The 13,736-nt window shown below is 33.8% G+C and overlaps 1 protein-coding gene across 6 annotated transcripts in view; it reads left to right on the top strand.

Annotated features, from left to right (window-relative positions):
- The first annotated feature begins 2,426 nt into the window (after positions 1–2,426).
- The window catches only part of MSH1 (MUTL protein homolog 1), a 54,717-nt gene continuing 43,407 nt past the window's right edge, over positions 2,427–13,736 (top strand). For 2 of the 6 annotated variants that reach the window (XR_015817653.1, XM_088215305.1), the window contains exons 1-2: positions 2,785–3,240; positions 3,363–3,460. Coding sequence is in view for 4 of the 6 variants with exons in the window: in XM_088215305.1 (XP_088071431.1) it covers positions 2,932–3,240; positions 3,363–3,460 (407 nt within the window). In the remaining 2 variants the exon portion in view is untranslated. Of the gene's footprint in view, positions 3,241–3,362; positions 3,461–13,736 lie in introns of those variants that run through there. The other 4 variants (XM_088215306.1, XM_088215307.1, XM_088215308.1 and 1 more) reach the window with 4 other exon arrangements.

The raw sequence follows: 13,736 nt of genomic DNA on the forward strand, positions 1-13,736 counted from the left end.
GAATTCAGCCAAACTTGCATCGGTCCCTGCGATAAAACAACCCTAGGGCCCTCGGTGGGCAAAAAAATCACGAAAAATTGAGACTTACCGGCGGCGGTGCTCTCGGGTGCGGCGGCTCCTTCGGTGTGAGTCGCGTTTTGATGTTTGGCTCCGATCAACCTGTAAAGAAAAAAACGGTGATCACAGTGGTATAAAATTTGCATCGAACGGAGGCTTGGAAGTGCCTCATCGAAGGCAAAAACAGAGGGGAGTTGCGGCGACGCCGCACTAGCGGCTAGGGTTTTGTGGTCACGTGTGGGTGAGGTTATTTATACCTTTTGCCTTTTAATCTCAACCATCTATCAAGATTAAATATGGACCATCCGATTGCGATTTAATTGGGATTAAATCTGGACCGTCCATCGCGATGCGATCTGGGCCGTCCGTGCCTGATTGAATCTGGGCCGTCCTTATACGTAAATCTGGGCCGTCCGTGCGCGTGGGAATGGATCTGGATCATCCGATCGCGCGCATGCAGATCGCCCCCGTGGCCCGTCCCGTGTCAGTGTTTTTTTGCTACGCGGTGTGTTCTGGTTGGCCGGGGCTACTGACGTGGCTGCTGAAATGGCACAATTTTACTAAATTACATTTTGATCCCCTGGTTTCTGATTTTCTTTTCAAAAACACCCCCATAATCCAAATTTTCACATTTTTTTCTCAAAATCAATTTCAATTAAATCGAAATAATATTTTTACCTAATTTTATCATTATTATTATTTTTATTTTTATTAATTTAAATTAAATTAAATTAAAATCTAAGAAATTCAAATACAAAAAAAAAGAAAAATAAATAAAAATAAAAATAATATAAAAAAATATTTTGGGTGTGACATAATAAATGATTAATTATAATTTTAATTAGATTATGGGTGTTTTTATATTTCCCAAATTAATAAAATTAACTTTAATTAATGCACTTAAAACATATTGAATTGGGACATCAGCTGGTACCTCCGCTGTCAAGGTCAAAGTCAATGCTCTGTTTTGTTCCCAAGCTCCAATATGTGATTAAAAAAAAAAACAAAAGAAAACGAAATAAAAGCTTATTAAAAACAAGTTGTTTCTTCTGAATTTATAAAATTGACTCTTAGTTTATAGTCAAGTAACAGTTTAATATTCTTCTAGCTACATGTTAGTTGGTTCCAAATTATTTTATTATATGTATTTTGTTAAATCACATTGGGTCAACCCAAAGTACTAATTACTTAAATATATATATGTGACATCTCATATATATATATATATATATATAAATGTACGTAGGCACCAATATAAAGTTAACTTCTTATACATTGAATACAAGCATTTGAAACTTCTAAAAATATATATTCTGTGTAATTTTATCAATACATGTAAAAAAAAAAAAAACAGGACATCTTCATAACATAATAATATAATTTAAAGTATTGAACCAATTGACGGGGCCAAAAAAAAGTTCTAAAAAATTATTGACCACTCAAAAATCTAGTCATTTTTTATGTACCAATTTTGAAATGTCTCAATGGCCCTGTCTTAATGAAACAATTAAACAGCTAAACAAATGACAAGTTGTATTTTATGACTAGAAAAAATTATTAAAAAATATTAATAATTTTTAAATACCTATTATAAATACAATTAAAATTTTTATACACAATCATTTACATCTTAACATAGTAAACATATTTGTTGATAATTTTTTAGTAAATTTTAAATATTAAATAAATTCTTGGACCTAACAAAATCGAACCTATAAAACTTGTGGTGAGAATTTTTTAAAAATATTCTTTAAATTTTATTAAAATTTATAATTTTTAAAAATATTTATAATAAATAAATTTCAAGTAAATTATGCAACATATCTCATTTTGTATGCTGTATATTATTTTATAGTATCATATTATTTTATATTATATTTGATTTATTTTGTTTATAGTTTATCACATTATGTAAGTTGATAATTTTTATATTTTATTATTTACTTATTTGTAATCATATTTTATTTGTGTATTTATTTAATAATTTTTTTACAAAATATATTATATAGAAGTGTTTAAATTTCAATTTGAACTAATAAACACCCATTTGTATAATTTTTTTAATTAAATAAAAATAAATATATTTCAAATTCCTTTACACGATTTATGAAAATATAATATGTTCATAAATATAAAATGTATTTAAATAAATATAATTTTAAAAAATAATATAAAATTTTCATGAACACATTAAAAATTTATATATTTTATTAATTACAAAAAATTTAATATTATAAACGATAGTACAACATACAATTTTTGAATTGTAACCCAAAAAAAAAAAAGACATGCAATGCGTTAAACGGATTCGGTAGGAACTGTAAATTTTTAAAAAATTAATTGAATTTGAATACAGTTCACTTGAACTTCTACAAGCTCAAACACTAGACACGAAGCGCTCAGTCAGTTTCTCCAGTGCTGTAGTGTATATATACATCACCGTCATAGTGTCACTCTATAATGGTGACAAACAATAGCATTTGATTTTTCTTTATCCAGTTCTCGTTTGTACCTTTAATCATTTCTGTTCCTGCATACTGGCGGGAATAAGAAGCGAACGAACATCTCAAAACCCTGGATAAGAAACCCTAGAAATCTCTGTCTCTCGTGTAAATGATACATAATTTAATGAGAATAAGTAAAAAAAATTGAAGAGATTTCCTTCGTATAACACACAGAATGTACTGGTTAACTTCCAGAAACGTGGTCGTTGCCTTACCCAGGTGGCGTTCCCTTGCTCTGCTGGTTCGTCCGCGCATATCTGTTCGCGGATACTCGTCATTCGTTCCCTCTCCATATCTACCGTAATCCTTCTCTTTTTCTACTCTGCTCATACAAGAGTATACATGCGTGTCTGGATATCTGTGTATAAATATGCTCTGTATTTATAATGCATGCTGTAATACCTCGTCTCTAATCTCTGACTTCATTAATTTTTTGTTCTCGGTTTTCTTAGTTCCTTTCACAGTGAGAGCGGGAGTGAACTTGTTAAATGTGGTTATTATTCCATATTTAGTTGTTGATGTCCTACTTTGTAGTACTAATAGCTGCAGGCACTCTGAAAGGATTTATTGTTTCAAAGATAGGAAGATTTTGAAAGGAACCACAAAGGCTAGGAAACTTAAAGCATCAAATGATATTTTAGATGATAAAGATCTTGCCCACTTAGCATGGTGGAAGGAGGTATGCTAGTTAATATGCCGACAAGTTTTTGTGTAGTTACTCTCTAGATTCTCGTCTTAATCTTTAAATTTAATTTCAATCTGGAAGTCTTATATTTGCCATTTTTCTCTTTGGGTTTCTAGAGGTTGCAGATGTGCAGGAAACCTTCAACTGTTCAACTGGTTAAAAGGCTTGTCTATTCAAATTTGCTTGGTTTGGATGTAAATCTGAAAAGTGGGAGGTGAGATCATTTTTGTCTTGGGACAATTCTTCTTGTGAAAGCTTGTTTTTTCCTTTTCTCAAAAGCTGGATTTGTTAACTTTTTTCCCCTGATTTTGAACTCAAGATGTTTAATATTATCCTGTCTTAATCCATTTGTTTAAATGCCTCTAGAGGCACTTAATTATATGCAGTGTTGTTATGGGCATTGTTCAAGGTTCCAAGTTTTGTTTCTTTGCCATCTTCTTTGCTGCGTAATAGAGCATAGCTACATGAAGTTCTTGTATGAGTATTGTTCTTGCCTTTTGGGGATTCTGGCACTGTATGACAGTTAACCAAAACTGTCAGGTTCATCAGTCACAGAATCACTCTGAATGTCCCATAGAATTCGGCAGACAATTGAAGGCTTTTTCTGGCTGCTATTGGACTTTGCCAATAAGGTTGGAGTTTTAGGAGGACAAAGTCATCAACTTTAAATCTCTTTTTAGGACAATATGAATCTGCGTACTGCTTGAATTTGTTCTCTGCAGCCAGTATATATTCCTTCAACATCTTTGTCATCTTCTTCTTTTATCTAAAAAAATTTCTCCAGTTTACGAGGCAGTGTGTACATCATCTAATTGTCCAAAAAGTGGGGTGGTGAACAGCCATTAAGGCTTTGAAGGAGACATTCTAAAACTTGGGTGGTGAGTGCAATTGTACCAACATTTTGCCAAAGCTCAACAATTTTGCCCACAAGTGAGGTTTTTTGAAGGTTATACATCTCAAATAATTCTCCTCGCACTAGTTAAGTCTCTATATTTGACCATCCACCTGTGGGTGTTTAAGACGTGCCTACCTAAAGTTGAGTCCCCAACAACTTAACAAATTCGTTCTAGATTAGGTTTGTAAAATTGTCCCGATTATAGACTATATAGAGAGGCATAACATGTAGCTGATAAATGTTATCTAAAAACAACTTGGCTATCTTAACAGCACCAAAAGGATGAGTCAAGGTCATGAAGAGACTATAGTTGGCAGACTTATCCACCACAACCAAATAGTACCTTTACATTAAGATTTAGGTTGTTGTTTCATGAAATCCATAGACATACGAACTCAAGTTTGATTACGTATTGATAATAGTTTCAACATTCTGGGAGAATAGATGTTTCTTAAGTTGTATATTTGACAAGTATCACATGTAGAACTGTTCCATGACTTAAAAGAAGTGCTATTTGATTTGGTGACAGGTGTTAAGAATGATTGATTGTGTATTTTATTGAATATTACAACCTAATATATATAGGTTTCTGTTGACTAGCATAGTTTATTATTTAATTATTTTAATTTATTATTGTAATGTAATCAGGATTCTATGAGAGTAATTATCTCATATAATTAAAATTTTATTAGAATAAGAATTTTTCTATTAGTAGATTAGGAATTCTATAAATATTATAAGTGTAACAACATAAAGGGTGTGAGAAAATAAAATTAATATTTTTTCTCTCCAAAAACAATATAGTATCAGAGTCAAATAAAATTATTTTAGAGTTCTAATTTCAGGATTTTTTTAAATTCTAAAATAGCACAATATATTGGGTTGGTACCCATTTATCTATATTTACTTTCATTACCACCCCAGACAGATCCAGAGAGAGAATCGGTGGCCGCGTCTCACCAAAAGACCAACCAGCAGCGGTTGCTAATCAGTTTCTGCTTTCCGGCTTCAACTTCCTGGTTGCCAATCAACTTGCTTCGGTTCTGCCTTCCACCAGATCGCTTCACCTCCATTCCAGATCTGGTTGGGTAACAAGACAGCTGATCCCGCCCAACCAGGCAGAGGAAGACGGCTTTGCGCGCGACGGAGAGGCAGATCGGTGCGGACGGGTGTCAGATTTGGTCTGTTTGGAGAGCGAAGGAGCTGCACACGGCTGAAAAAGAAGGCAGAGTCGTGCGCAACCTGTTCTGCGTGCGACATAGATGAAGATCGGCGCGCGACGGCCAGATTAGAGCGTCAGCACATCGGGTCTGTCCGGGAAAGAGGAGTTACGTGTTTTTTCCGGTGCGATTTCATCAGATCCATGTCAGATCTGATAGGCGTAAGCTTTTGTGCTGATTCCCAGAATATTTCGGTGGCACATGGTGGCCGGCGGTGTGTGAGAGTTCCTATAGTGCTCCAGTTGAGCCCGAGCCGTTTTTTAGCCGAGCCGAGCCAAGCCAAACTGTTGCCTGACAGATCTGATTCTAGTTTGCAGCACTTTTTTTGACATTGGAAAACTTTAAGATGACTCTTCAAAACTTTGTTTACAAGTTAAACATGTGTAATATCCCTGCACCAACTTGACAGGGAGTGTTGACTAGCATAATTTATTATTTAATTATTTTAATTCATTATGATGATGTAATTAGGATTTTATGAGAGTAATTATTTTATATAATTAGAATTTTATTAGAATAAGAATTTTCCTATCAATAGGTTAAGAAATCTATATATACCCTATATGTAACAACATAAAGGGTGTGAAAAAATAAAATTAATACTTTTTCTCTCCAAAATAAACAGTTTCTAAATAGACAATTAATTATGTAGGATGTATTTTATCCTTATATTCTTTAACTTAATTTATGTAAAATACACTACCTTTAAGCTTTATCTCAAGCTGGGAAATAGATATTGTCTATCCCCACTTGCCAATGATAGTTTGGAGTGTTGAACTACTCAACTATTTAGTTAACACATCTGCTAGATATGAACTGGTAGACATGTATGGAGTACATATTAGGTCAATTTTAAGTTTCTCTTTAATAAAGTATATGTCAGCTCAAATATATTTGGTCCGGTCATGTTGTACCGAATTATGTGCAACACTTATAGTTGACTTGTTGTTACATATAGGTGCATAGAGTTGTCACACATAATTCTCAAATCTTCTAAAATTCTTCTTATCCATAGTAATTTATATACTTCTTGGATCATTGCTCGAACATTTGATTTTGCACTGGATTTAGCTACTACATTTTGTTTTTTACTCCTCAAGGTAACTAGGTTACTCTCAAAGAAAGTACAGTAACTTGAGGTATATCTTCTCTCTACCATTGATCTTGCATAATCTACATTCGTATAAACTTCTAGACGCAACTTATCTCTCTTCCTGAACAAGTTAATGCAATACTGTGTGGGCTATTTGTAACGCACTTCGTCTATTTAAAAAAAAAAAATTGTAAACGTACTTCTTTAGGGTTGTGCATGAGTTGACTTATAACACTTACTGTATAAGCGATGTCTGGTCTTGTGTAAGACATGCATATCAGTCTTCCAATTAATCTTTAGTACATCTTCTTATCCACTGGTGTATTTTTTTATCCTACTCCCAATTTATGATTAGGCTCAATAGGAATACTAGTTAGTTTACATGCTAGCTTGCTAGTATCTTTTAATAAGTAATGAATATACTTCTATTGAGAGATAAAGATTCCGAATTTTAAGTGGATTGACTTCAATTCCAAGAAAATATTTTAACTTACCTAACCCTTTAATTTCAAATTCTCTTGCCAAATATTGCTTTAGCATCAATTTTTTTCTCATCATTTCTTATTACAAAATACTATCAACATATATTAGGAAAATTGTAACTCCCTTATCTCTGAGTGCTTGATGAACATAGTGTAATCTTTTGAGCTTGCTTATATCCTAAGCTTATCATCATTCTTGCCAATCTGCCAAACCTTACTCTTGACAATTGTTTGAGTCTATAGAGTGCTTTCTTCAATTTATACACTTTGTTTGATCCTATTTTTCTGCAAAAGCTGGTGAAATCTCCATGTGGATATTTTTTTCTTCCAAGTTTTCATGCAGGAATATGTTTTTCACATCGAATTGTTGTAGTGCCAATCAAAGTAGGCAGGTAAGGGTAACACAATACGCATTGTGTTCATCTTGGCTATTGGTGTCAATATTTTTTGATAATCTATCTCATAAATATGTTTATAGCTCTTTCCATCAGTCTTATTTTATATCTCTCGATTGTCCAATCTGCCTTGTATTTGATTGTAAAAACCCACTTGCATCCTACATTTTCTTTTTCCTTTGAGTAAGTCCACTACTTCTCATGTTTGGTTTTTGTCTAGTGTATGCATCTCTACTTTCGTAGTACTTTTTCGTTTTCCATAAGAAATGTCTTAAATACGGTGCTAGAAATAGACTCAACATTCAAAATTGTAAGGAAATTTTATGGTACTGTGAGCACTTATCAAATGACACAAATTGTGAGATAAGGTAAAGAGGAAGTTTATTGCATTTCATGGTATCTTTATGAAATTAAGTAGGTATATCATTATTAAACTGTATAGGTTTTGTGGGACTTACCTCAGTTTTAGAATCAAAGTCGGATACTTGGATAGGCTTAGACTCAGAACTTGGATTTTTCCTCCTCATACGCACTTGAGTGAACCTAGGGTCGGGTATGGTCTCTTGAGTGCGTGAGTTTTCTGGTGGGTCCTAAGACTTTCTTGTAGTACTGGTACTTGGGTGTGTGACAAAAACCATAAGATAAAGTCAGTGAAAAAATTTATATTCTTATCTTTCAATATAGGCAACCCTAAGGATATGGTGAGTTGAAATATGATTTTTGTTCAATGACGGTAACATTTGCAGATATATAATTTTTGTGTAGGTGGATGATATCATTTATATCCCTTTTGAGAGGAGTACACCACAAACACATATTTCAAGGTTCAGGGATCAAGTTTCTTTTTTTGATGGAATAAGTATTGTAGAAATATTGTTTATTTATTGTGTAAACTCTGGATATAGAATGAGGATATATATGAGTTGAATTCCTAAATTATAGTTGCAAATTATGCACTCAATATCTTTAGGTATTAAAGAAGGAAACAACAACTAATTAAGAGATATTCTCTTTTCTTTATAATTAGAAACTGATCATTACTGAATCCCACTAATTTTTACATTTAATCATACTCTCCCTCAAGTTGGGTGGTAGATGTTAAACATTCCCAACTTGCTCTTCATATTTTCGTAGCTTGCTTTTGAAAGTGTCTTTGTCAAAATATATGCTATTTGGCGGCTAGATGGAGTATACATGAGTCTGACTGTTCTTCTTTCAAGTTTCTCTTTGATGAAGTGACAGTCTATCTCTATGTGTTTCGTTCAGTCATGTTGAATAAGATTCTTTGCAGTACTTATGACAGCTTTATGATCACATAAAATTGTTGTAGTGGGATTTAATGTAATTCCAAGTTCTTTGAGTATTCTTTGGAGCAATTGCCTTGAATTCTTCCTCTGCACTACTTCTTGCCACTATGGACTGCTTTTTGCTTCACCAAGTTACCAAGTTTCCCTACATATAAGAACACTACTCGGTAGTTGATCTTCGATCAGTTAAGGATCCTGCCCAATCCGCATAAGTGAATACCTCAACTTCCCTACTTGAGGTTTTTTTTAAAGTAAAGCCCTCTACTCGGACTTTTCTTGAGATACTGTAAAATTCTGTATACAGCCTTCATGTGTCTGTTAGTTGGATTGTTCATGTAGGGACTTACCATGCTAACAGAGAAACCAATATCATGCCTTGTGTGAGTTAAGTAGATCAACTTTCCCTCTAATCTTTGGTACCTGTCTTTATCAGTCGGAGGACTTCAGTATCTTCATTAATCTTGTCCACATGGTCCATAGGCATGTTTACTGGCTTATATCCTAGCATTCCAGTTTCTTGGAGCATATCAAGGACATACTTTCTTTGTGTGACCAAATTCCCTCTTTGGTTCGGCCAACTTCCATGTCGAGAAAGTATCTGAGTTGTCCAAGATCTTTGATTTTAAATTTTCTTGTTAGCAATTTCTTGAGATTCTCTATCCCTTTTTTATTGTTTTATGTGATTATAATATCATCAACATAAACAATGAATAAAACCAATTTACTTTCTTCGGAATGCTTTACAAACAATGTGCGATTTGCTTGACATTGGGTGAATCCATGCTTTTTTACAATTTTGGTTAGTCGATCAAACCAGACCCTAGGTGACTGTCTTAGGCCGCATAAAGACTTTCTCAACTTGCACACTTTTCTTGCATTTTCTGGTGTTTCCATACCAAGTAGAATTTTCATGTAGACTTCCTCTTCTGGTTCTCCATTTAGGAATGCATTTTTGACATCAAGTTGGTGAAGATTCTAATCCAAGTTTACTGCTACTGATAGTAACATTCTAATGGAGTTGAGTTTTGTTATTGGTGCACATATTTCTTTATAATCAATCCCATATGATTGAGTGAACCCCTTAGCTACTAGTCGTGCTTTGTACCTATTTTTGCTTCCATCCGGATTATGCTTTATGGTGAATATCCATTTGCATCCAATAAGTCTCTTATCCTCTGGCAGTTCCGAGAATTCCTGTATCTCATTTTTCTCAAAGTCTTGTATTTCTTCTTGAACAGCAGATTTCCATTCGGGTTGTTGAAGTGCTTCTTGGATGTTGGATTAGATACGATTGTCTTCGAGGAAAGTAATGAATGCCTGAAAATTTTGTGAAAGTTTTCTATAATACACATGATTACTGATTGGATGCGTAGTACAAGATCTTACTCCTTTCCTTAAAGCAATAGGTTGATTAAGATCATCCGGGTCCTTACTGGAGTTTAGATCATGAATCATGTTACCTTGTTGTAAATCTAGGTTGCTTGAATCTTGGTCCAATTCTTGGTTTTGTTAAGGTGGTGTGCTGTCCTCTTGCTCCTTTTGAGGAGGTTTTGTAACGGTCCGAACCCCAATGTCGTTGGGTACGGACGTTAACATAATATTTCTAACTAGTAGAACAAATAAATATTAAATATGCACTGAAACTACCCTTTAATACATATCTCTTGTGACTGGATAATTATTTGTTTATAAATAATTGAGAAATTTAAATTAATTTACAATATTAAAATAAAACTAATAAAGTTTTTTTCGTCATCTTCCATTGATCTTGAACTTATTTCTCATATTCTCTAACTTGGATGAAAGTGAATTGGGGTGAGATTCACGAGTTCAGTAAGAAAAAAGATTTTATAACGGAGACTTACATACATTCATTCACGTAATATATAAAATGGAATAATATTTATAATCAAGAAAATGTCAAATAAAGTATCTCAATCAAAATACACAGCAAAACAAATTATATCACGAAGCATATTCTAATCCTCGCTCTTCTGATCTAATTCTTCTTTTTATTGTAAATCACATTTATACTCGGATATCACATCTACACTTGAAATATCACAATACACTTAGATATCATATTTAAGGTTTCATCGCGCGATGCCGTTTATATCTTTATTGAGGAGAAGCGAAAAGGATCCCCCAATCGCATGGATAGGACACACAATCTCACATTAGCCACAACAGTTACGTTTGCTATATGAACCACACACTCACAAATATCTATCCACGTTTGGAATAGGTTTCAAACACTCTCCATGTGTAGGTTCACCATACCCCCTGAACTTCAGCCACACACGCACCCTCCCCTTCTCGATTAAGACTAAACAAGTAGGTATTTAGGATCTTTACGCTCTACACTCTTTCTGAATCTCTTTCATTTTTAATTCACTTATTTCATCCTAAGGTTTTAATTTCTATGCATAATTAAACACAAATACACACACACAGACACACACATATAGACACACGTGATACACGATATCATCACGCACATCAGTGCTATATATTTCAAATCACTTTCTGAATCATCTTGTAGCAGATCACACAACAAGCACCAGATATTCAGATTTTTCGCACAACTATACTAGATCACATAGCAAGTACAATGCACCGTACATCTGCACCAGATCACATAACAAGTGCAGTGCACCCAAATTCTACATGTACACACACTGATTATACATTTGACATGTATAACATATGTACACATATTAATACATACATATATATTACAATACATACATGTATTGTCACTACATGTCTCAAACATAATATATGTTTATATTTACACAAACAATCTTTACCGATACACATACACGTTCGTACTTAAACACATATACACAATCACACACAACATACCATACATTTACAAAAACATGTAATTTATGTATTCGTACGGAATACACACATTCTTACCTATGGTATGATCAAGAAAGTTTTAGGAATCCTTTTTGACTCGATCTATAATTCTCTTGGAAATTCGGATATCATTTGGATAATTTTTCTCGTTTATAATAGAAAACACATATTAAATTATGAATAATTTTGAAAATTATATTACGTGAAATGAAGAATGGATTTTACCTTGGAACACGCGGTCCCGGTCGCCAATGTCACCGAAAATGCCAGACACTGATGATCGAATCAGCGCGCGTTGTTGCATGCGGCGCACCAACATCATATTTGGTCGCACCCTTTCATTTTTCTTAATTTTTTTTCTCTTTTCTTTTCTTTCGTTTTTTTCTTTTATTCCTTTTTTTTTCTTTTTTTTTCCTTCCTTTTTCCTTTTTTTTTTCTTTTTCCTTCCTCTTCCTCGTGGCCTTTCCCTCTCCTCTTCTTTTTCCTTTTTCTTTTTTTTTCTTCCTCTTCTTTTTCTTCTCTTCTTTTTTTTTCCTTTCTTCTCTTCTTCTTCTTCTTCTTTTTTCTTTTCCTTTCTTCTTCTTCTTCTTCTTTTTCTTTCTCTCTCTACCCCATCGCGTCTGTTCTCTCTTGCTCTTCTTTCTTTCTCCTTCGGTTGCAGCGCCGCGCAACACCACGCGACTTATCTCTCTCGGCCATCGATGCCGCTAGATCATTTTCCTCCTCTCACAGTCGCGTCTCTCTCTCTCCTCGTTCTCTCCTCTCTTTCTCACTCTACCTGACCATGATTCTTCTCTCCCATCTTCTCCTATTTTTTCTTCCTTCTTTCTTTTTCTGGTAATTAATTATATATATACATATATTTATATATTATATATATGGCCACGTGTTTCCTTCTTCTGCTCCCAGAGTACACTTTGGGTTCTTTACTTATTTATTTTTGTTTAATTATATATATATATATACACATATATGTATATATATATATACTCTACATGTTTTGCTTTTTTTTTTTCCTTTTTTCTTTTGTACCCAGATGGACACCAGCTGGGTATTACAGGTTTCTCTCTCATTGAATAGACCATTACCTCTTTATTGCCTTGTGTAGTTGATTCGGAAGTGATAGGAGGAAAATTATTTTCAAGATTTTCAGGGATAAGAAGAGTAGTTTGTGGAGGCAGTGATAATCTCGAAGGAGAGGTGGTGTTGGTTTTGACTTCCCAAACATGGAATTCATTTGTGGAGCAGTTCTCTCTTTAAATTGCTTTTTTGGGAAAGAAGGGTTGATTTTCAAAAAAGGTGACATCCATGGAGGTGTAAAATTTCTTAGTTGTAGGAGAGTAACATTTGTATCCTTTTTAGTTTGATAAGTTACCTAAACAGATGCATTTAGTAGCTTTTGGATTGAGTTTACTACGTTGGGACTTATGAATGTGAACAAATGCAGTACACCCGAATACCTTGACTTAGATAGATGAGTTTATTCGAATGGATGGATATGTAATGAGAAGAACTTGAGATAGAGTTTTGAATTTGAGGATTTTAAAGGGCATTCTGTTGATCAAATAGGTTGCTGTAGGTACTGCTTCATTCTAGAATTGTTTTGGCACGTTTGAAGCTATCATGAGTGACCTTGTCACTTCCATTAAATGTTTATTTTTCTTTTCTGCAACTCCATTTTGCTGTGGAGTATCAATGCACGAAATTTGATGAACGATACCATTTTCCAACAGATATGACTCGAGCATGAGGTGTTAGTATTCTCGAGCATTGTCTGTTCAAAGGACTTGAATTTTTGCCTGGAATTGTACCTGAATCATCTTGTTAAAGTTTTCAAATGTTTCTTTTATTTCTGATTTCTCTTTCATGACCAATACCTAAGTTACTCGTGTATGGTCATCAACAAAGGTGACAAACCACCTAGAACTGGTAAACTTGTTGATTTTGGAGGCTCCCCAAACATCACTGTGTACAAGAAAATGGATGAGATGATTTGTAAGGTTGAGTGGAATAGGAATTGCAGATGTGTTTGGACAACTGACATATTTCGTATTGAAATTTTTTAGAACTTTTATTGAATAATGATGGATATAATTTTTCTAGATACAAGAAGTTTGGTTGGCCTAATCGATCGTGTCATAACATAACAACACTATCTGATTGGGTGCTAGGGCTGTCAACTACACAAGTGGTTTTCATTGATAGTTTTTGAATGTCCTCAACTCTTAAGAGA

The sequence above is a fragment of the Carica papaya genome, chromosome 3, assembly GCF_054855325.1.
Source record: "Carica papaya isolate Zhongbai chromosome 3, ASM5485532v1, whole genome shotgun sequence".
Classification (NCBI taxonomy): Eukaryota; Viridiplantae; Streptophyta; class Magnoliopsida; order Brassicales; family Caricaceae; genus Carica; species Carica papaya.